We start from the raw sequence: 22,515 nt of genomic DNA, 5'->3' as shown, positions 1-22,515 counted from the left end.
GATCGAACCTGAGACCCTGGCGCTGTGAGGCCATAGTGCTAATCACTTGTGCTACCGTGCTGCCCACGGTATAGTGGTGACGTGCAACGGTAAATAGAGTCCAGGTACTTCTGGACCAGGAACAAGTGACTGATATGGCTCGGTATGTTTGCATGTACATGTACACACACACGCACGTACGCACGCAAGTGGAAGACATTTTGCACCGGTTTCTAATTATCCAACTTGGTGGACATTAATAGAGAGGCTCCCAGCCAGCCCTCCCACCCTGACGAGCAACAATATAAAAAAAAAAAGAGATGGCACAAGTTGCTCCCTTCATAGGTTGATTTTAATCTAATGTTCGGTGTAGAATCTGCACTCCTGCCCAAACCCCATATTACTTTCTCATGCCACCCTAAAGCCCCCCCCTCCCCCCAAATTCTCTTTACATGCAGACTAGGTTAAGCCTAATTATGTACAGACTGAACCTAGTATTCAGGCATAACTGGAAACCCTCATTTCTTGACTTTATCCCATCCTCTCTCTCTAATCTCCTCCAGCTCCACAACCCTTTGCAATCATCCCATTCCGGCATCTGGACAAACCCAGTTTTAAATCGTTCCCCCACTGACGGATGTGCCTTTTGGCTGCCTGAGCCCCAAGCTCTGGAATTCCATCTCTGAACCATGCATCTTTATTTTCTCTTTCATACTACCTTTGACCAAACTTGTGTTTGTCTCTCCTAATGGGCCAAGTCGTCTGGCATCCGGATTATTGGGAAACCGGATATACTACTGAAGATGCCACCTTTCCCATCTCTACTCCACTCCAACCGCTCGTTTCCGCGAAAGCTGGGCTCGGAAAGAATGCACAGCAGCTTTGAGTCGGGGGAAGTTTCCCCGAGCGCAGTAACAGTTTGACTATCGCTGGCATTGCTCAGAAGATCCCGAGGGCAGCACGGTAGCACAGTGGTTAGCACTGTTGCTTCACAGCTCCACGGTCCCAGGTTTGATTCCCGGCTTGGGTAACTGTCTGTGTGGAGTCTGCACGTTCTCCCTGTGTCTGCGTGGGTTTCCTCCGGGTGCCCTGGTTTCCTCCCACAGTCCAAAGATGTGCAGGTTAGGTGGATTGGCCATGATAAATTGCCCTTAGTGTCCAAAAAGTTCGGGTGGGGTTGCTGGGTTAAGACGATGGGGTGGAAGTGTGGGCTTAAGTGGGTGCTCTTTCCAAGTGTCGGTGCAGACTCGCTGGGCCGAATGGCCTCCTTCTGCACTGTACATTCTACGAAAACAAAATTCTATGACAATTGTCTTCCTGCTTGGCTCAGTGCCGGATCTAGTCTGCTAACAGTCCTGTGAAGAGGGTTGGGGCGTTTTACTATGTTAAAGATGCTGTACAAATGCAAACGTTTGTTGACTCCAGAGAACTCATGATTAAAAGGATGATTCATGGTTAACACTGCCAGATACTGCAGTCATCCTTCCAAAGGGAAAGAGCTAACCACGGAACATGGATATACCCACGCTGGACAATCACAAAAATAGCCTCGGTGTTCAGAGCATTTTAAGAACACTCGCAGAAGAAAAAGTTATTTGATTAACAGACAAGCTCCGGTATTTATTTTTCCAAAATCACCACAGGAATAGGTTTGAATCAAGATGAACCTACCGCTAACCCACTCTCCATCCTCAAATACTAAATACCAGCAGCACTGGGAGAACTAAATGTCCTGCCAACTCAGTTGCGAGCAACATGGCTTGGGATGTGTGCAGCAAAAGGATCACTGTTAACCAATACTTATGGCTTCATAAACTGCTCACCTCATATTTTCCTCCTTTCGATGAATTGCATTTTTACGCTGGACGACAGTAGGTTTCACCAGAGGCTGGGAACTTTGGAAATTCTGTGTCATCGCACATACTTTTCCCCTCTCAATTGCCTTGAGAGAGTGGCGTTTATAGTCAGCTCGTGCCTGCTTAGCTATCGACCTCCGCCTTTCATCGGCTGCCTTGGATTTCCTTACTGTCGGAGAAGTACAGTTTGATTAGGAAGATTTGTTCTGCACTGTGAAGGTCAGTTGCCACAAGATTTCTCTCAGTCAGACATCATAGATAAAAAAGGTTTTCCACAACAGACAAAAGAAACCTCTTTGGTGTGTCCAAACTCTTCAGATATCAAGACTAAAGATAAACCAAGTCAAACCATGGGCAACTGGGAGAGACGGTTTTAAGACTCACAAACAGCAATCACGGGTATCATGGTGGCACTGCTGCCTCACAGTGCCAGGGACCCGGGTTCAATTCCTGCCTTGGGCGACTGTGTGGAGTTTGCACGTGCTCCCAGTGTCTGCGTGGGTTTCCTCCAGATGCTCTGGTGTCCTTCCACAGTCCAAAGATGTGCAGGTGGATTGGCTATGCTAAAATTGCCCCTTGGTCTCCAGGGATGTGCAGGTTAGGTGGGGTTAAGGGGATAGGGCAGGGGAGTGGGTCCAGGTAGCGTGCGCCTTTGAACAGTTGGGCAGCACGGTAGCACAGTGGTTAGCACAATTGCTTCACAGCTCCAGGGTCTCAATTTCAATTCCCGGCATGGGTCACTGTCTGTGCGAAGTCTGCACATTCTCCCCGTGTCTGCGTGGGTTTCCTCCGGGTGCTCCGGTTTCCTCCCACAGTCCAAAATGCAGGTCAGGTGGATTGGCCATGCTAAATTGCCCCTTAGTGTCCAAAAAGGCGAGGTGGGTTTACTGGGTTACAGGGATAGGTTGGAAGTGTGGGATTAAATGGGATGCTCTTTCCAAGGGCCGGTGCATACTCGGTGGGCCGAATGGCCTCCTTCTGCACTGTAAATTCTATGATTCTATGAGACTCACTGTGGGGATTCTATTTTTTAAAAAGTTGAAAAACTGGGTGTAATTTGACTTGTTGACCAGCCACTCCACTTTTAAACATGTTAAACTGCACAAATGAGACGGGAAATGGCAGCCTCGATGAGGACTTCATAGAATCTTTTTGGCATAATTTCTTAGAACAACACATTCTGAAGCCAGTCGATCTGCTTGTGCAACAAGATAGGATTAATTAATGCCCTCAACATGAGGGAATCTCCGGGTAATAGCTAGATGATTGAAATTTACACTGCGGGGCGCTGTGGTGGTGCACTGGTTAGCACTGCTGCCTCATGGCAACTAGGACCCACGTTTGATCCCGGTTCTGGGTCACTGTCTGTGTGGAGTTTGCACAGCCTCCCAGTGTTTGCGTGGGTCTCGCCCCCACAACCCAAAGATGTGCAGGGTAGGTGGATTGGGCACACTAAATTGCCCCTCGATTGGAATAAAAAAAGAATTGGGTATTTTAAATTTATAGAAAAAAAAAGATATTTACATTCAGTTTGAGGGAGAAGAGAGCGAGTTGAAGACTAGTATTGTTAAACTTAGATAGGATAAATATGAGTGCATGAAAGCTCAGCTAGTTAAGGGATTTTTCAGAATACAGAGAATAGATACATTCCAACAGTGAAAGACCCAGTATCCGTGGTTAACCAAATAAATTTGACGCTATCTTAAATTTTTAAGAAAGTGCACAAGGACGGGCGGCAGGACAGAAGATTGAACAGAATATTAAAAAAGCAAAGAAGGTGACTAAAAGATTAATAAGAATGCTATCTAGAAATATAGAGATAGTAAAAGTTTTGATAGATATTGGAAAAGACGAATAAACAAAGTGTGCACTGGTTCTATAGAATGTGCGTCTGGGGAATTAATAAGTGAGAAACAAGGAGATAGTAGATTAATTGAGCAGGTATTTTGCAGCAGTCTGCACTAGAGATGACAAGTCACATCCCAGAAATAGCTATAAATCAGGAAATGGAAAGAGGGGGAGGAACAGAAGAAGATTACAATCACCAAGGAACTTGTACTTAGTAAATAGAGGCAGCAGGCTGGCAAGTCCCCACGTCCTGATGGACTTCATCCGAGGGTTTTGAAAGGAATGGCTCGCGCGATCGTTGATGCATTAAACAGGAAACTACAGGCCAGTTAGTTTAACATTTTGTTAGATGCTATTACAGAAGTTACAGCAGGGCACTGGGAAAATTCAGAGTAAATGGTCGAAATGGTTTTGTGAAACAGAAATCATTTATTGGAGTTTTCTAAAGTAGTAACATGGCGGTGGATAAAGGGGAACTGGTGGAAGCACTGTAAATAGATTTCTAGAATACATTTGCCTCCCAACGCCAGGGCTCGATTCTGGGTGGCTGTCTGTGTGGAGTTTGCACGTTCTCCCCGTGTCTGCATGGGTTTCCTCTGGGTGCTCCGGTTTCCTCCCACAGTCCAAAGATGCGCAGGTTAGATGGGGTTACGGGGATAGGGTGGGGGAGTGGACCTGGGTAGAGTGCTCTTTCAGACCCAATGAACTGAGTGGCCTCCTTCTGCACTGCATGGATTTTAAGGCGTCACAACAAAGGTCATTGAAGAAAATAAAAGCTCATGGTGTAGGGTTAACCTACTGGCATGGAGAGAAAATTGGCTAGCTAGCTGGAAATATTCGGCATAAATGGGACATTTTCTAGTTGGCAGGACATAATGAGTGGTGTGCCACAGGGATCAGTGCTGGGGTGTCAACTTTTTTACCATTTAAACAATTTGAATTAAGGAACAGAAGGAATGGTTGCTAAATTTGTCCATGATATAAAGATAGATAGGAAGGTTTGGAGGGCTGAAGGGCCTGTTCCTGTGCTGTAATTTTTCTTTGTTTAGAAAGTATGTTGAGAAGAGGCCACAAGGAGGCTACCTGCACCGGGGGGTACCTCAAATGTGGCATGGCCCGCGATCGGTGCCCACCAATCGTCGGGCCGTCCTCTCTGAAGGAGGACCTCCTTCCTTCCACAGCCCCGCAAGATCCGTCCGCCATCTTCTTGCGGGGCAAACTCAGAGAGGATGGCAACCACGCATGTGCGGATTGGCGCCGGCCAACCCGTGCATGCGCGGGTGACGCCAGTTATGCGGCGCCGGCCGCGTCATCTATACGGCGCCGCCTTTACGCGGCGACAAGGCGTGTAAGATGACGCGGCCCCGATCCTAACCAATTGTCGGGGCCTGAACCGTTCGGGATCGGGGCCGTTTCGCGCCGTCGTGAACCTCGACAGCGTTCACGGCGGCGTGGGCACTTCGGCGCGGGAGTGGAGAATCCCGCCCAGAGTCTTTGAAAATGCATATGGCAGTACTAGATACATTCTGGATAAACTTTTATCAGAACACATGGGAATTTGGAGATAAGAGGCAAAACGTTATCAGATGTAGACGGGAATGTGGAGCTCAGATCACTTTCAGATCAGCCATGATCCTACTGAATGGTGAAGCAGACACGAGGGACCAAGTGGCCTACTCCTGCTCCTAATTAGTGTGTTTGTAGAAACTGGAGGAGGAGAGGTCCCACCCCTGCTCGCCCTTCTACACAAAAAAAAATGCCAAATAAAGGCAACCAAGAAACAAACGCTGCCGTGAACTTACAGAAGTCTTCTCCCCTCAACAATCGACAGAAGTCTTCTTCCCTCAACAATCGGAGTTCAATTTAAACAAGGAATGGACAATTTGAATTCTGGCCATTTCTTTTTTTTTTAAATAAAATGTATTTTATTACAAACATGTATCAAAACAGGTTACAGCAAATAAACACCCCGGGAAACATACTTCCCAGCAATCAACTGTACAGTCTACAGATTTCTCCCCGTTTTCACCTCTTTCCCCCCCCGCCCCCCCGTGATGAACAGCCCCTCCTTTTCTCAAACCCCCCTGCAGAGCCCCACTCATACTTCACCTTCTCTAACCGCAGGAAGTCATACAGGTCACCCAACCAAGCCACTACCCTGTGGCGCTGTCGACCGCCACTCCAGCAAAATTATCTGCTGTGCAATCAGAGAGGCGAAGACCACGACATCGGCCTTCCTCCTCTCCATGAGCTCCGGCTTCGCTGAAACTCCAAAAATCGCCACCAAAGGGTCCGGAACCACCTCCTCCTCCACTACCCTGGCTAAGACCGCGAACACTCCCCCCCCCCAGAATCTTCCCAATTTTTCACAACCCCAAAACATGTGCGCCTGATTCGCTGGCCCCGCCCACACTCATCTGCTACCCCCCGAAAGAACCCACTCATTCTTGCCCGAGTCATATGCACCCGGTGAGTTCTGGCCATTTCTAAAGGATGTTTGGAAAAGTACAACTGCCCATTCTCTGACTGAATGGCCCTGCAGTGTCCATTCTTGATTTAACAGATATTTGCAAGGCAGCTTCTCCAAACAAAAACGTACTTTTATTGATGTCCAACATGACTCAAAATGCTTTGGAGAACTAGTGAAGTCAATGAAAGAAGTGAATGTGTACATGAGGACCCACAAACCGAAATAAGGTAGTGAACAGAGGACAATCTGTTTTAGCAATGTTGGTCGAGGGCTACATATTGGCCTTGCTCTTTTGAATCGTGCTAAGAGATCTTTCCTATCCACACAAGACCTCAGTTTTAATGTCTCATATGATGGACAACACCTCCGACCATACAGCATTTCATCAGTACCGCAATGAACTGCCAGCCTAGACAACGTGCTCAGTTCTTTGGAAGGGGGTGTTAAGTCCAGGATTGACTGGCCCAGAGGGAACAGCACCACTCATCAAGTCAAGCAAGCCCCCCAGCCAGTCCTTAGATTGATTAAAGAAAGATGACACGCATGTGTGTCATGCTTTAACCTCGTGCTCAGGCTGTGAGCCACAAGGCCATGGTATAGTAGCACCCGGAGCATAAGTTGACAAAAAGAGCAATTGTGAGATGCTATTCATGGCCGATTTGCTGATCAGTAACCATGGTAACACCACAAATTCCATTCCTTCATGTTTTGCTTCTACTAATTTGGATAGCTTCCCACAATTCAGAATGCAACAAAGGACATTTTACAATGTGGTCGGAACCCTCGTGAAAAGTCCACTTTACTGTAATGAAGGTCAGCTACAGATGTCTGGGGCACTCTAGTTTTCTTGACCAACGAATCCCAGGTTTGGACTCCAAGCACTCATGCATATCTTGTGGTTGGCTACACCAACAAGTTTGATAAGTTTTAGTAAAATTAACCTTTAAATTAAAAGTCTGTTCCTGCTCTAAAATTGGATAGAGGGGAAAAAAACAATTTATTGGCTGCTGTATTTTCCCATGTTATAGCAAACATTTGTAAAAAAAAAAAAAAAAAAAAAACTTGATTGGCTGTAGAGACATCCTGAGGGTGCAAAGTGCTACATAAATGCAAGTTCTTTCCAAATAAATGAAAACAATTGTCGACAATTAATGACTGGATACTTGTGACTGCTGCCCATGTATTCATTTGCAGCAAAATCTGTTCTCCTATCACCCCTGTGCTTGCTGATCTCCATTGCCTCCTGGTCAAGCAAAATGTTTGATACAAAATCAAACCGTCCCCCTTCAATCAGCATAATTACGGTTCAGCATTCATGACCAGTTGTGGGACTTTGGAATATTTCATGCACTTTTTTGTGAATATGTCGTACACACTACGGCATTGCTGGGAAGGCACAAATTGAGAATGTGGGGTTTAAAAGGTCCACTTGCTGCCCACGAACACATTTGGTCAGAACGCAAGAGGAGGAATTTAATGAGAACAATAACAAATCAACGAGTGTGTCAATAAACAAGTAAAACAAAAGTCAGAATATGTGCTGATGGCAACATTACAACAGAAACAGGTCTAAAAGAAACTTGGGCAAAACGTTAGCCGCCAGATATATAGTATTTTCACAGGTCAACGGATGCAATCAAAAAATAGGAAAGTTTTGGCTCTATTTAACTCTGACCCAGAGATCAAAACTTTGTCTCTGCCTCATATGCATTGGTCTTTTTCTTAAAAATATAAACTTAGAGTATCCAATTCTTTTTTTCCCCCCAATTAAGGGGCAATTTAGCACAGCCAATCCACCTATCCTGAACATCTTTTTGGGTTGTGGGGGGTGAGACCCATGCAGGCACGGGGAGAATGTGTAAACTCCACACCGACAGTGATCCGGGGTCAGGATCGAACCCAGGTCCTCAGCATAGTGAGGCAGCAGTGCTAACCACAACACTGCAGTGCCGCCCACATGCATTGGTCCTCACCATCAGGGAAGCACTCTGCTGTAAATTCAGGTCTACGTTCAGCAAAGCTGCACGGATACAAATCCCCAGCTATCTTTTAGTCATTCGTTGCTCAATAACTCCAGCTTGAAGTTAGGTGTAGTTTAACTTGTCGTGTTTTGTGTTGCATGTCGAAGTAATCCTGGTGTGTAAATAAACCATCTTTGAACTTGAACTGACTAACTGGTTGTGTGGTCCTTTGATCGATATCCGGTAAAGCCTTGTGGTGGCATCATTTGATATCTGGCGACTCTAAAGAGCATCATTATTAATTGGCATCAATATTGGCGACGCCGGTGCCGATTGTCAATAGTGGGCCTAGGAAGAGTATCTTTCAGAGGATCAGTGCAGATTCGATGGGCCGAATGGCCTCCTTCTGCACTGCAAGGATTCTCACTCCGGCTTGGGTCACTGTCTGTGCGGAGTCTGCACGCTCTTCTCCCTGTGTCTGCGTGAATTTCCTCCGGGTTCTCTGGTTTCCTCTCACAGGTCCCGAAAGACGTGCTTGTTAGGTGAACTGGACATTCTGAATTCTCCCTCCGTGTACCCGAACAGGCGCCAGAGTGTGGCGATAACGTCATTGCAGTGTTAATGTAAGCAGACTTGTGACACTAATAAAGATGATTATTATTATTAGTTATCAGTGGGCCTCCACATGCATCATACATGGAGGAGAAACACAAAGTACTGCTATGGTTACATGAGAAACCATCACCACCCACATAACCGACGATGATATTAACCACAGAAAAGTATTACTACTGTTTTGGACAGAAGATCAGGTAGAAGTGGGGTGAACTTCAGTATTCTATGTAAAAAAAACTGATCAGGTAGAGATAAAAGATGCACCCCGGAAGGTTTAAATTCCAATTACTCCTTTTTGAAACGAGTCCGGTCTAGCCAGTGAACCATTGGCTCTCTTTTTCATACACCGCAACCCTAAAGATCCTTCACGATAGAATATTGCAGCCATCTCCTTCAATATGTACACTTAAGATAGTTGCAAATCTACCCTGTTCACATGCACTCAGAATTCCTTTTATTGCTGCGCTGTTTTTTTCCCCTCACTAGAGGACAGGTCAGTGGGTCACTGGTTTGTACTGCTCTGGGCTCAACCAATAGGAGACCCCAAGTATCAGAAGAACAGACTGATGGAGGTTTAGGGTTTAGGGTCAGGACAGCAGACCTCCCAGTCAATGGAGCCGCTACAAATATTAGCTGGTAGATATCAACGCGAGTCAAACCCCCAAATTCAGAGCCAATTTGAACCTGAAGACAAATCTTCAAGTGGATTATTTTCAAATCAACAAGTTTACATTAAGACTCTCAAATCCCCTAGCAACCTGGGGCAGCACGGTAGCACAAGTGATTAGCACTGTGGCTTCACAGCGCCAAGGTCCCAGGTTCGATTCCCCGCTGGGTCACTGTCTGTGCGGAGTTTGCACGTTCTCCCAGTGTCCGCGTGGGTTTCCTCCGGGTGCTCCGGTTTCCTCCCACAGTCCAAAGACGTGCAGGTTAGGTGGATTGGCCATGCTAAATTACCCGTAGTGTCCATAAGGGTTGGGAGGGGTTATTGGGTTGCGGGGATAAGGTGGAAGTGAGGGATTAATGTGGGTCGGTGCAGACTCGATGGGCCGAATGGCCTCCTTCTGCACTGTATGTTCTATGTAATCTATGTAAACCAGACAGCCACACACGAGCAAAAATCATAATTGCCGACATGGAGTGAGTGAAGGGAGAATCCTTTCCTGCTGCTTTCAGGAACAGTGTGCTGTGGTTTTGTGTACCTTGTGTCAAGGGAGTTCGCCCTGGAGTCCTGGCCAGGAGTTAACCCCCAATGAACATCACAAAAAAAACAGATTATCTTGTCATGATTATATTACTGCCTGTAAAACCTTACTGTGCACAAACCGGTTGCTGCGTTCCCTACATTGCAACAGTGACAAACTTTCCAAAGTAAGTCATTAGCTGTAAAGTTCTTTTGGACAACCCCAAGGTTGCAAAATGTACAATTGTTAAGAATTGGGGAAGATTAAGATTAAAATATGAAGGGGCGGCATGGTGGAGCAGTGGTTAGCACTGCTGCCTAGAACGCCGAGGACCCAGGTTCGATCCCAGCCCCAGGTCACGAGTTTGCACATTCTCCCCATGTCTGCGTGGGTTTCATCCCCACAACGCAAAAGATGTGCAGCTTGGGTGGATTGGCCACTCTAAATGGCCCCGTAATTGGAAAAAATTATTGGGCAATTGGGTTATGAAAAAGATTGAAATATGAAATTGGATAACTTTTTTTTAAAAAAGGAATTGAAGCGTAGCTGAATGAAGAGATTTTGATATGCCAATTAGCATATCAGTTAGAAATGGAAGGGATTACCTATGTGACATGGGGAAAACAATAGGGTATTGAAGAGGTAACATCAACGTGGCGAGATAAGGGAATTGACATGAATATGCTAAAAGCCAGATCCACAGGGTGGGCAACATCAAAGGGAAAGGAAGATATACCCAGAGCACAATAACAGGAGAAGAACACAGTAGCAGCTACCATCACAGCCAGCTGCAGTAGCAAACAGCCTCCCGAAAATAAGTTATTGCTGAACAGCAAGTCGGTTAAGTTCCAAAACTCAAGCAGAGAATATTTCACCTTCGCTGAAACTAAAGACAGTTTACTCCGAAGGTAGCTAAACAACTTGTACATAGCAATTATCTACTGGACATGGCAATTATTTGCTGGATTTCACTCAGAGTTATAGACTATTTGATGTTGTTTGGGAGCCAAGGTGTCTCAAGAGTTCAGGAAATGTAGGATTTTGGGGACCATGAGGTAACCTGGTCATACTGCATGTCTATTGCCATTGGTGTAATTCAGTGTCGTTGTGTATTATAGTTCTTGTCAGGTGTGTTTTAAGTTAATAAATATTTTTTATTAATTGATCGCAGTGATTGGATTATTCCTTCCTGGCTCGCATATCTTTTCTCAGCCTTTGGTGGGATATTCTGGTCCTCCCCAAGTCTTCTCACACCTGATGCCTTTACAATTTTAGAGTTTGGGAGCCATCTTATGACCTTGGTTTATGTCTTTGTTATACTGGAGAAAGGCAAGAAAAACCATTGTGCAACAATGTGGGTCAATAGCAGGTTGGAGTCCCGAGCGACTTATTGTTGGCGGTAATTGGTACTTACAGCTCTCGCGCCATTCTGGATCTTCCTTTTCATTCCTTTGCACCATTTCTTGAGCTTCCTTCAAGTTAATGTACAGCTGTTGGGTTCTCGCCTCTTCCAGACGTTTGATCTCCTCCTCCTGTGTCTTGCGTTCCTCCTCCTCTTTCACCTTTACAGCAGATAAATTCCATTACTTATTGCGAACGTCCATAAAAGAGCAGGAAATAATTCTGACAAAAGATTTTATTCAAATAAATAAAAGAATCAGAGGGGGGAAAATGCCCTTTGCGCCATGAAGCAGTGCAGAGTAAAGTAGCAAAAACTGTACAGACAGGCCAAAATTGTGCTCACCAAATAACCAATAACAAGCAGCAGGATAATATTTTTTTTTTTTTTTTTTTTTTTTTAAATTGAGTACCCAATTCATTTTTTGCAATTGAGCAAGGCCAATCCACCTGGTCTGCACATATTTTGGGTTGTGGGAGCAAAACCCACGCAAACATGGGGAGAATGTACAAACTCCACACGGACAGTGACCCAGAGACGGGATTGAACCTGGGACCTCAGCGCCGTGAGGCAGCAGTGCTATCCACTGTGCCGTGCTGCCCTGACATCAAAACATTTAATGCCAACTGTCCAATGACCACTTGCAGATCAGCTTCATAATCGAGATTTCTAATTAATTGCATTGAATCACGATTCGGTTATTCTAAAAAAAAAACACTAATGCTGGCAACCAACAGAGAACAGTTTACTGCTCAAGAAACTATATAAAAGGAAGAGTAGAGTGCTGAAATGAGGCAATTGTATAGAGAATTTGTTGCTGTACTTTGACTGAAGGACTTCCACAACTGTTGATTTGGCGGCAAACATTGTGATGCTGGGTTTCAACTAAGATTTCCATTCAGAATTTCTCTCAAGGGCACGAGTGAAGGATAGATTTCAATGCATTGTCACTTAAAAATGGGCTCGGGTTAGATTTCGAAAAATAGTAAAATTCAGAACGGAACCAGTGTCTAAATTTACAACAACTGGCCTCTTGCAAAATCCTGTCTGATACAATCCTCGCTACACACTTCCACATGCTCCTGAGCAAAAACAACATACCCACCCACAATCTTAGTTGAAAGCAACCGTTTACTTGGTTCCCTAAGTAAACAGACTGTGTGTCAATATTTACAGTATCCACAGTGGGGAATAATGGTATAGGTTATTATGCATCTCAAACCTCCATATATGAATGCAAATTTCACATTGGAATTAAAAACCTTGCCCACTTCCAGACAAACTTTCTGCTTCATTATTGGGAGGGGGGGGGGGGGGGGGGGCGCTGAATCAACTAAGTGGGGTGGGAAACAGAACTAGGGATTAAATATTTATCCACTCCAAAAGCAATTAAAAGGGAGCCATCAGGGCAGCTGGTATTCTGGTCACTACTTTGGTTTGAGGGCCACATGTGGGATTTCATTCACCTTTTGTGATAGTTATCCAACAGAGCAGAAGAGGGTCACCTGGCTTTGGGGGACCCATTGGGGAGGAGAGTGGGTACTCATCCCAGGGAGTGGAGTCCTCTTTTAGGAGAAGACATGTAGGGACCAGGGCTGCCGTGTGGGCTGCTGGTCTCTGTACAGTTTTTCTTATTAGAACAAAGAACAAAGAAAAGTACAGCACAGGAACAGGCCCTTCAAGCCTGTGCCGACCATGCTGCCCGTCTAAACTAAAATCTTCTACACTTCCTGGGTCCATATCACTCTATTCACCTCCTATTCATGTATTTCTCAAGATGCCCCTTGAATGTCACTATCGTCCCTGCTTCCACCACCTCCTCCAGCAGCGAGTTCCAGGCACCCACTACCCTCGGTGTAAAAAACTTGTCTCTTACATCTCCTCTAAACTTTGCCCCTCGCACCTTAAACCAATGCCCCCTAGTAATTGACCCCTCTACCCTGGGAAAAAGCTTCTGACTATCCACTCTAAGTCTATGCCCCTCTATCAGGTCGCCCCTCAACCTCCATCGTTCAAGTTTATTCAACCGCTCCTCATAGCTAATGCCCTCCATACCAGGCAACATCCTGGTAAATCTCTTCTGCACCCTCTCTAAAGCCTCCACATCCTTCTGGTAGTGTGGCGACCAGAATTGAACACTATACTCCAAGTGTGGCCTAACTAAGGTTCTATACAGCTGCAACATGACTTGCCAATTCTTATACTCAATGCCACGGCCAATGAAGGCAAGCATGCCGTATGCCTTCTTGACTACCTTCTCCAACTGTGTTGCCCCTTTCAGTGACCTGTGGACCTGTACATCTAGATCTCTCGGACTTTCAATACTCTTGAGGGTTCTACCATTCACTGTATATTCCCAACCTGCATTAGACCTTCCAAAATGCATTACCTCACATTTGTCCAGATTAAACTCCACCTGCCATCTCTCCGCCCAAGTCTCCAAACAATCTAAATCCTGCTGTATCCTCTGTCGGTCCTCATCGCTATCCGCAATTCCACCAATCTTTGTGTCATCTGCAAACTTACTAATCAGACCAGTTACATTTTCCTCCAAATCATTTATATATACTACGAACATCAAAGGTCCCAGCACTGATCCCTGCGGAACACCACTAGTCACAGCCCTCCAATTAGAAAAGCACCCTTCCATTGCTATTCTCTGCCTTCTATGACCTAGCCAGTTCTGTATCCATCTTGCCAGCTCACCCCTGATCCCGTGTGACTTCACTTTTGTACCAGTCTACCATGAGGGACCTTGTCCAATAAAGAAACGTGCGTCATTCATACTTTTGATGCTATGTTGTTAATACAATATCGGGGCCAAAACATCCCCAGAGATTTTATTCATTTTCTTATGGCTAGGTTTTAAAGGTGTTCAGTAAGATGACAATCGAGGCCCATGGACTGAAAATAAAAATGGTTGCTAGCGGTGACAGATTAATGGTTTGCTTGTGTTTAGATAAGCAAAGATGCATTCTGGACAAATTTAGGGAAATAAAAATAAGTTTGCAATCTTATCAGTCCAAGATCGTAAAATAAAAATAATCCCAACCCAACAGTGAATTGCAATACACTATTAATCCAATTAATCTGTTATGGTAGAATTTGCAGTAACAAGCTTCATAGCAAACTTCACGCAAGGAAGTCAAAATTCACATGACATGAAATAAGTCTAAGATAGATAACCTAATCGTCATTTACTTACGGTTTTGAATGAACAGAAATGCTTCTTATACTGATGAAGGGGTAACTTAAAAAAAAAATAGATTTAGAGTGCCCAATTATACATTTTCTCCAATTAAGGGTCAATTTAGCATGGCCAATCCACCGAGCCTGCACATCTTCTTAGGTTGTGGGGGCAAGACCCACGCAGACACAGGAAGGATGTGCAAACTCCATATGGACAGTGACCCACAGCCGGGATCGGACCTCGGTCCTCAGCTCCTTGAGGTAGCTATGCTAACCACTGCGCCACCATTGATGAAGGGGTAACTTAATGAAACCAGCAATGCAATGGCTTTCTAACTGAACTAATAGTTAACTGGTTGAACATTTAGGACGCGATCTACCGGCCGCATCACACCTGACCGGGAGCAGGAAGCGCCCGGTAGATGCCATCAGGTGGGCTTTGCGGCAGCCGGTATGCCTTTCAAGATCTACCCATACCCTGCGAGGCATCGTGATAAGGATCCCGCCCACAATAGGCGGGACCAAGCCTCAGGTGCCCAAGTCGGTTTGAAGCACACTTAGGCATGCTCACCCGGGATCTACCGGGTTCCCGGCATCCTTTCAAAATGGTGGCCCGATTGGAGAGAAACTCCCCAGTGCCCACAAAAGTGACTAAGTGCGGTTAGATAGCGGTGAGGAACTCGCCGACGGAGCCAGCAGGAAGCTCCCAGTAAAACCCGCCACAAATAGCACTTAAAAACTGTCATGATATCCACATCAGCATATCATGGTGCAATCACACACACACTGATGGACAGGTAGTTGGACCAACCAGCACACACACAACATCGCAGCCAATCACCAGTGAGAGCACACTCACTATAAAACAGGGAACACCACAGTTCCCGCTCATTCTACCAGGAGATAGCTCAGAGCACAGAGCTCACAGCGTGCCACTCAGACATAGTCCATGTGCTCCGTGCCTCGCTAAGATAGTGATAGGGCTGGGTCCACAGGTTAGCTGGTGAAGCACGTACCCAAGCCAGCAGTTAGTTGTAACCGTTGTTAAGACAATAAAACAGAGTTGTACCATCTACAGCCGTGTTGGATCATTTGTGCAGCAGAACACCCAACACGACAAAAACCTTTCTGTTAGATCGCGCCCTAAGTCTTTCATTTCTGGTTTTCGGCGATGGGAGGAAAAGGGAGTCAAGGCATTAAAAGGGTCGGTTTATGGGGGGGCAGGGGAAAACGTTTAGGTATATGCATGTTCGAGATTTCACCATGAAGGAGATACAGAGCTTCCCGGTGGCACCGGCCTGCACACTGTTGGAGGAGGTGCTGACGGTAGGGGGAATGGAGAAGGGAGTGGCGTCAGCGATTTATGGGCCGATTCTGGGAGAAGAAGAGGCACCGCTGGAGGGGATTACAGTAAAGTGGGAGGAAGAGTTGGGGGAAGAGCATGGAGATGGGGTTGTGGTGCGATATGCTCTGGAGGGTAAATCCCTCAACTTCGTGCACGAGGTTGGGGCTGATATAAGGTGGTGTATAAGGGGCACCTCACAAAGGCGAGGACGAGTCGAATCTTTGAGGGGGTAGAGAATGTTTGTGAATGTTGCGGACCCCCGCAAACCACGTTCATATGTTTTGGTCCTGTCCAAAGCTGGAGGAGTATTGGAGGCAGGTGTTCAGGGTAATTTTGAAGATGGTACATGTGAGGCCCGAGCCCCGAGCCGGGTCCTTTGGAGGCCATATTCGAGGTGTCTGATCGGCTGGGGTTGGAAGTGGGTACGGAGGCAGATGTTTTAGCCTTCGTCTCGCTGATCGCCCGAAGGCGGATCCTGTTGGGGTGGAGGTTAGTTTCTCCACCCTGTGCCCCAGCATGGCGGAGGGATTTGTTGGAGTTTTTAAACACTCAAGAAGGTAATGTTTGAGTTGAGGGAAGAATGGAAGGGTTCTACAATTCATGGGGTTTGTTTATTATGCACTTTCAAGAATTGGATGACATCGAACATTAGGTGGGGGTGGGGGTTGGGGGGGGGGGGGGGGGGGGGTGAACTTTGTATGTTGTTGGCGACGGTGTATGTATGGGTGGATGGTGGATTCCGGAATCCTTTTCTTTGATGTTTGTATTTAATGTTTGTATTTAAAATGTCGAGGGTTGTTTGGGGGTTGGTGGGAGGGAGGAATTGTTGGCCAGGGGATTGACATTGTATTTGTTACCGTTGATTGTTTGTTGGTGGGTGTACATTTGGATGAAAATGTGAAAAAGGAGAATACATTTTTTTTAATTTTTAAAAAAAGTCTATCGTTTCTGGGCGATTATCTTAGAATCAAGGCTGCAAACAAATTACAAACTCATCAATAAAACTTTAAAATTAAAACATGATAATCAGGGTTTCTTTTGAAATGTAAAATTGCTAACACGTTTGTGATTCAACACATGCCGTTTTCTATATTACATTTTTTGCAACACCTTTCAGAATATCCAGATTATTGAAGGGAACCCAAGCATGTTTTGACCAAGTGACAACTCTAATTTAGGAACTAAAGCACTTGTCAGGAGAAAGTTTGCGTTGACTCATTCGTAAAAACAGTTGCTGGAAATGGAAACCCTCGAATCTGGCCTCATTCCCTGTGTGGCCTTCAATAACCAGGCCAGAAGCTAAAACCAAACCCCAGCTGGTCATCACCACCTTCTTTCCCACAATATGGTGGCACAATGGCTCGCACTGCTGTGTGGGTTTCCTCCGGGTGGTCCGGTTTCCTCCCACAGTTCACAGATGTGCAGGTTAGGCGGATTGTCCATGCTAAATTGCCCCATACCATCCAAATATGTGCAGTTTAGGTTGGGTTGCAGGAATAGAGCAGGGGAGTGGGCCTAGGAAGGGTGCTTTTTGAGGGACGATGGCCTGCTCCTTCACTGTTGGGATTCTATGGAAAATGTCGCTATCTGGCAATGGCAATATCAGGAAGAGAGGTGACATCCTCCACATCCCCAGTCTTCTCATACCCACTGTCTTTATTCTCACATAGCCAACATTCATTGCCCATCCCAAATTTCCCTCAAGTTGGTGGGGATGATCTGCCCTTTGGACTGCTGAGGTCCATCTGCTTTAGGTACACTTGCAGTGCCATTAGGAAAGGAGTTCCAGGATTTAGACCCACCCACTGTGAAGGAACAGCGATATTTCTCCAAAGTTAGGATGATGTGTGCCTTGGTGGGGCACTTGCGAATGCTGGCGTTCCTGTAGTAGCGTAGTGGTATTGTCACTAGACTAGGAAGAGACGCAGGGTAATTCTCTGGGGATTTGAATCTCACCACGGCAGATGTTGGAATTCAATAAAAAGTCTAATGATGAAATGAAATGAAAATTGCTTATTGTCACAAGTAGGCTTCAAATGAAGTTACTTGAAAAGCCCCTAGTCGCCACATTCCGGCGCCTGTTCGGGGAGGCTGTTACGGGCTGACCATGAAACCATTGTCGATTGTTGTAAAAACCCACCTGGTTCAGGAGTGTCCTTTGGGGAAGGAAATTTGCCATGCTTACCTGGTCCGACCTACAAGTGACTCCAGATCCACATCCACTAGGCCCTCTGAAATGGCCTAGGGAGCCACTTCTTTCAAGGGCAATTCGGGATGGGCAATAAATGCTGACCCAGCCAGTGACACGACCACATGCCCAGAACATATTTTTTTAAATTACCTTAAGTTCCATTTGGATTCGTTCATCTTCAGCGGCAGCCTTTGAGGCCTCATCTGCTTCAGCTTTCTTTTCAACCTCCTTCTCTCTCTTGTTGCCTCTCTGCCCCAACTTAAGCGAGGTGGAGAATCTGCGAATCAATTCCTTTTCTTTCACCTTCCTGTCAAACAAAGAGATTAATAAAAATAACGTTCAATGCTGTTTTGACACTTAATTGTTCCTCTGCAATAGCTCAGCGCCTAGACCATTAAGGTCCGCGCAGGTTCTGAGTTCACGGCCAGGACTACCTTCAAATCCAAGTCTATTTACAGGACAGCGTTCCCGAGGTATCATTACTGGTCTCAGCACCAATAGTTCAGGCTGTGGAAAGATCAGCCAGGTTCCTGCTGCTTAACCAGTCACTGCTGCACGTGAGCAGGTGAACATCAAGCAAGCACATAATACCTGGTTTCCTTTATCCCAGAGGATTGTTAGTCCCTGTGCTTCTTTCACTTAAAAGTAGAGGCTTCAAACTGCCCCTACCCCTAACACAATCATCACCACCATTTCCAAAATAAACAATTCTGGATCCTTCGTCTCTGGATCAGGGCTTCCGGGCAGCACGGTAGCCTTGTGGGTAGCACAATTGCTTCACAGCTCCAGGGTCCAGGTTCGATTCCGGCTTGGGTCACTATCTGTGCGGAGTCTGGACATCCTCCCAGTGTGTGCGTGGGTTTCCTCCGGGTGCTCCGGTTTCCTCCCACAGTCCAAAGATGTGCAGGTTAGGTGGATTGGCCATGATACATTGCCCTTAGTGTCCAAAATTGCCCTTAGTGTTGGGTGGGGTTGCTGGGTTATGGGGATAGGGTGGAGGTGTTGACCTTGGGTAGGGTGCTCTTTCCAAGAGCCGGTGCAGACTTGACGGGCCGAATGGCCTCCTTCTGCACTGTAAATTCTATGAAGAGAATCCCCGCCCCCGAAAGCCGTCCATTTCAGGGCAGTTGGGGGCTGTGCCAGCCAATGACTAGCCCAGGGGCATCAGCACAAGCTGGGGCCTGGTGCAACGGAGCTGTAGTTCTGTTGGTGGTTGTTCTTGCAGGCCCCTCTTACTCTTTAGAAAAGGGCATCCACGGAATTAGCTGTAGATAAATTGTGAGCCATAATGATTTATTGCCCCAGGCAAGCCTGATAATTGGTTAAGCCTGATAATTGGTTATTTCTTTTTGACACCCTACTGTTTCAAGAACCATTACAGGCTATTGTTGGCCAGAACTGTAACAACTAGTTTTACAGAATGGATGGGATAAGAAGAAGGAACAATAACATAAATATGACTTGACAGCTATCAGGACTTAATCTTTGAATGCCAGTCAAACATATACATTAAGAAATGCTTTCATATTTCTCCCACCAACTTAAACGTCCACGCACCCCACTTCCAATGGAAGAGCAAGAGACCAGACAGTTCCTGATTCCCCTCTCCCTCACCACTGCAAATATTCTACATGGGCGGGATTCTCCTTCCCGTGGACTAAATCCCCACGCCGGCGGGAAAACCGGCGCCAACGGGCCACCAAGGTGAGGAATTCCCACCTGTCTCGGGGGCTAGGTGGACACCGGAGGGGTTGGCGTCACTTCAGCCGGCTCCAAAGGGACGGCGCAAGTTCACACATGCGGCAAGAACTCGCGCATGCGTGGAACCGCCGGCGTGTTTTGCCGCATGCACGGGGGTTCTCTTCTCCGCGCCGGCCATGGTGGAGCCCTGCAGGGGCTGGCGCGGAACAAAGGAGTGCCCCCACGGCACAGGCCCGCCCGCAGATCGGTGGGCCCCGATCTTTGAAGATAAAATATATTTATGCAGATCAGGCATTTATGCAGATCAGACTTATGCAGATCAGACTCAATGGAGTGCTGTCGCTGCACCAGCGCTGATTCTGTATGACACTGATAAATTCCACTTGCGAATCAAGGCCCATCCTCCCTGCTCTAAATAAGGGAGCAGGGAGACGGGGAGCGATGGGGAAAGGATGTGAGAGTGGGTCAGGGGCCACACATCTCCTATCTCACCAGGGGCGACACCATTCTTGACCATTACTACTCAAAAATCAAGAGCGCCTACCGTTCCATCCCCCGACTGCACTTCTCAGACCATAAGACGGTGTTCCTTCTCCCGGCATGCAAGCAGAAACACAAGCGGGAGAATCCAGCTAACGTGGTGCTGGTCCGAGGAAACAGCAGAGCTCATTTGTGATTGCTTAGAGACAGTGGACTGGTCCATATTTAAGAACTCCACGACCAACTTAAATGAGTATGCCATCACCGTCACAGACTTCATCAGCAAATGTGTGGACGACTGCGTGCCAAAGAAAGCAGTACAATAAATTCCCCAACTGGAAACCATGGTTCAATCGCAAGATTGACTCCCTACTGAAGGACAGGTCTGAGGCGTTCAAGTCAGGTGACCCTGACCTCTACAAGAAATCAAGGTATGACCTCTGCAAAGCCATCCAAGATGCCAAGAGAGAATATCAGACCAAGCTAGAGTCACAGACTCTCGGTGGGTTGTGACAAGGCCGAAACAACATAACGGGCTACAAAGCGAAGCCGAGCAGTATCTCCAGCAGCAGCACACCCCTCCCAGATGAACTCAATGTATTCTATGCTGGGTCCGAGAAGGAAACCAATGATCCACTGTCGAGTGCCCCAGCAGCTCACACCCACCATCACAGCATCGGCCTTCCCGAAAGTGAACGTTCGGAAGGCGATGGGTCCGGATGGGATTCCTGGCCGTGAACTCAGAACCTGCGCGGACCAGTTGGCAGATGTGTTTGTGGACATCTTTAACCTGTCCCTACTCCGCTCCGTGGTCTCCACCTGCTTCAAGACGACCACCATCATACCGGTCAAAGAAGAACCAGGCAACCTCCTTCTGACTACAATCCGGTGGCCCTGACTTCAGTCGCAATGAAGTGCTTCGAGAGGTTGGTCATGAAGCTCATCACCGCCAGACTCCCAGGACGCCTTGATCTACTGCAATTTGCATACCGCCGTAATACAGCAGACTCCATCTCCCTGCCCCTACACTCATCCCAGGAGCATCTTGACAACAAGGACTCCTACATCAGACTCCTATTTATTGACTACAGCTCTGCCTTCAACACCATAATCCCAGCCAAGCTCAAATCAAAGCTCTAAAACCTAGGACTTGGCTCCTCACCCTGCAACTGGATCCTCGACTTTCCGACGCACAGACCACAATCAGTAAGAATAAACAACACCTCCTCCACAATTAGTCCTCAATACCGAGGTCCTGCAAGGCTGCGTACTTAGCCCCCTGCTATAGTCCATGTACACACACGACTGCGTGGCAAAATTTGGTTCAAACTCCATCTACACGTTTGCTGATGATACGACCAAAGTGGGCCGGATGTCGAATAACGACGAGTCAGAATACAGGAGGGAGATAGAGAACCTAGTGGAGTGGTGCAGTGCCAACAATCTATCCCTCAATGCCAGCAAAACTAAAGAGCTGGTCATTGACTTCAGGAAGCAAAATACTGTACACACCCCGGTCTGCATCAACACGGCTGAGGTGGAGATGGTTAGCAGTTTCAAATTCCATTGGGTACACATCTCCAAAAATCTGTGCTTATCCACCCACGTCGACGCTACCACCAAGAAAGCACAACAGCGCCTATACTTCCTCAGGAAACTTTGGAAGTTTGGCATGTCCACATTAACTCTTACCAACTTTTACAGACGCACCATAGAAAACATCCCATTTGGCTGCATCACAGCCTGGTATGGCAACTGCTCAGCCCAAGACCGCAAGAAACTTCAGAGAGTTGTGAATACCGCCCAGTCCATCACACAAACCTCCCATCCATTGACTTTATCTACACCTCCCGCTGCCTTGGGAATGTGGGTAACAATCTCTTTTTTTATAATTGTTTTTTAATAAAGCTTTTTTCAACCAAAATTTTTTACATTAAAAAAAAAGAAAAATACTTAACAAAACAAGGTGGCTGCTATCATTATACAAAACAAAAATACACATTACATCAACAGGTCCCAGGTCCCAGGTCCCAGGTCCCAGGTCTCCCCCCCCCCCCACCCCCCCCCCCCCCCCCCCCCCCCCCCCCCTTCCCCACTTTGCTGCTCCCCTAGAAAGTCAAGGAAAGGTTGCCACCGCCAGGAGAACCCCATCAAGGCAAACTTTATTCGCTCCAGGCGGAGGAACCCCGCCATATCGCTAACCCATGTCTCTATGCTCAGGGGTTTCGAGTCCCTCCACATTAACAAGATCCGTCTCCGGGCTACCAGGGAAGCAAAGGCCAGTACTTTGGCCTCTT

The 22,515-nt window shown here is 46.7% G+C and overlaps 1 protein-coding gene and 1 long non-coding RNA gene across 4 annotated transcripts in view; one reads left to right on the top strand and one right to left on the bottom strand.

Moving 5' to 3' along the window:
* The window catches only part of sh2d4a (SH2 domain containing 4A), a 53,913-nt gene that overhangs the window by 9,225 nt on the left and 22,173 nt on the right, over positions 1-22,515 (bottom strand). For all 3 annotated transcript variants that reach the window (XM_072495434.1, XM_072495433.1, XM_072495436.1), the window contains exons 4-6: positions 18,188-18,344; positions 11,328-11,475; positions 1,803-2,004 (exon numbers count right to left, since the gene is read on the bottom strand). In XM_072495434.1, coding sequence (XP_072351535.1) covers positions 1,803-2,004; positions 11,328-11,475; positions 18,188-18,344 — 507 coding nt within the window. The remainder of the gene's footprint in view (positions 1-1,802; positions 2,005-11,327; positions 11,476-18,187; positions 18,345-22,515) is intronic.
* The window catches only part of LOC140408352 (uncharacterized), a 58,016-nt gene continuing 37,380 nt past the window's right edge, over positions 1,880-22,515 (top strand). The window contains exon 1 of the long non-coding RNA XR_011940094.1: positions 1,880-2,054. This is a non-coding gene — a long non-coding RNA (uncharacterized lncRNA). The remainder of the gene's footprint in view (positions 2,055-22,515) is intronic.

This window comes from Scyliorhinus torazame, chromosome 3, assembly GCF_047496885.1.
Source record: "Scyliorhinus torazame isolate Kashiwa2021f chromosome 3, sScyTor2.1, whole genome shotgun sequence".
NCBI lineage: Eukaryota > Metazoa > Chordata > Chondrichthyes > Carcharhiniformes > Scyliorhinidae > Scyliorhinus > Scyliorhinus torazame.
Note: the sequence above shows the minus strand (reverse complement) of the source record. Positions and strands in the feature narration are given on the sequence as shown.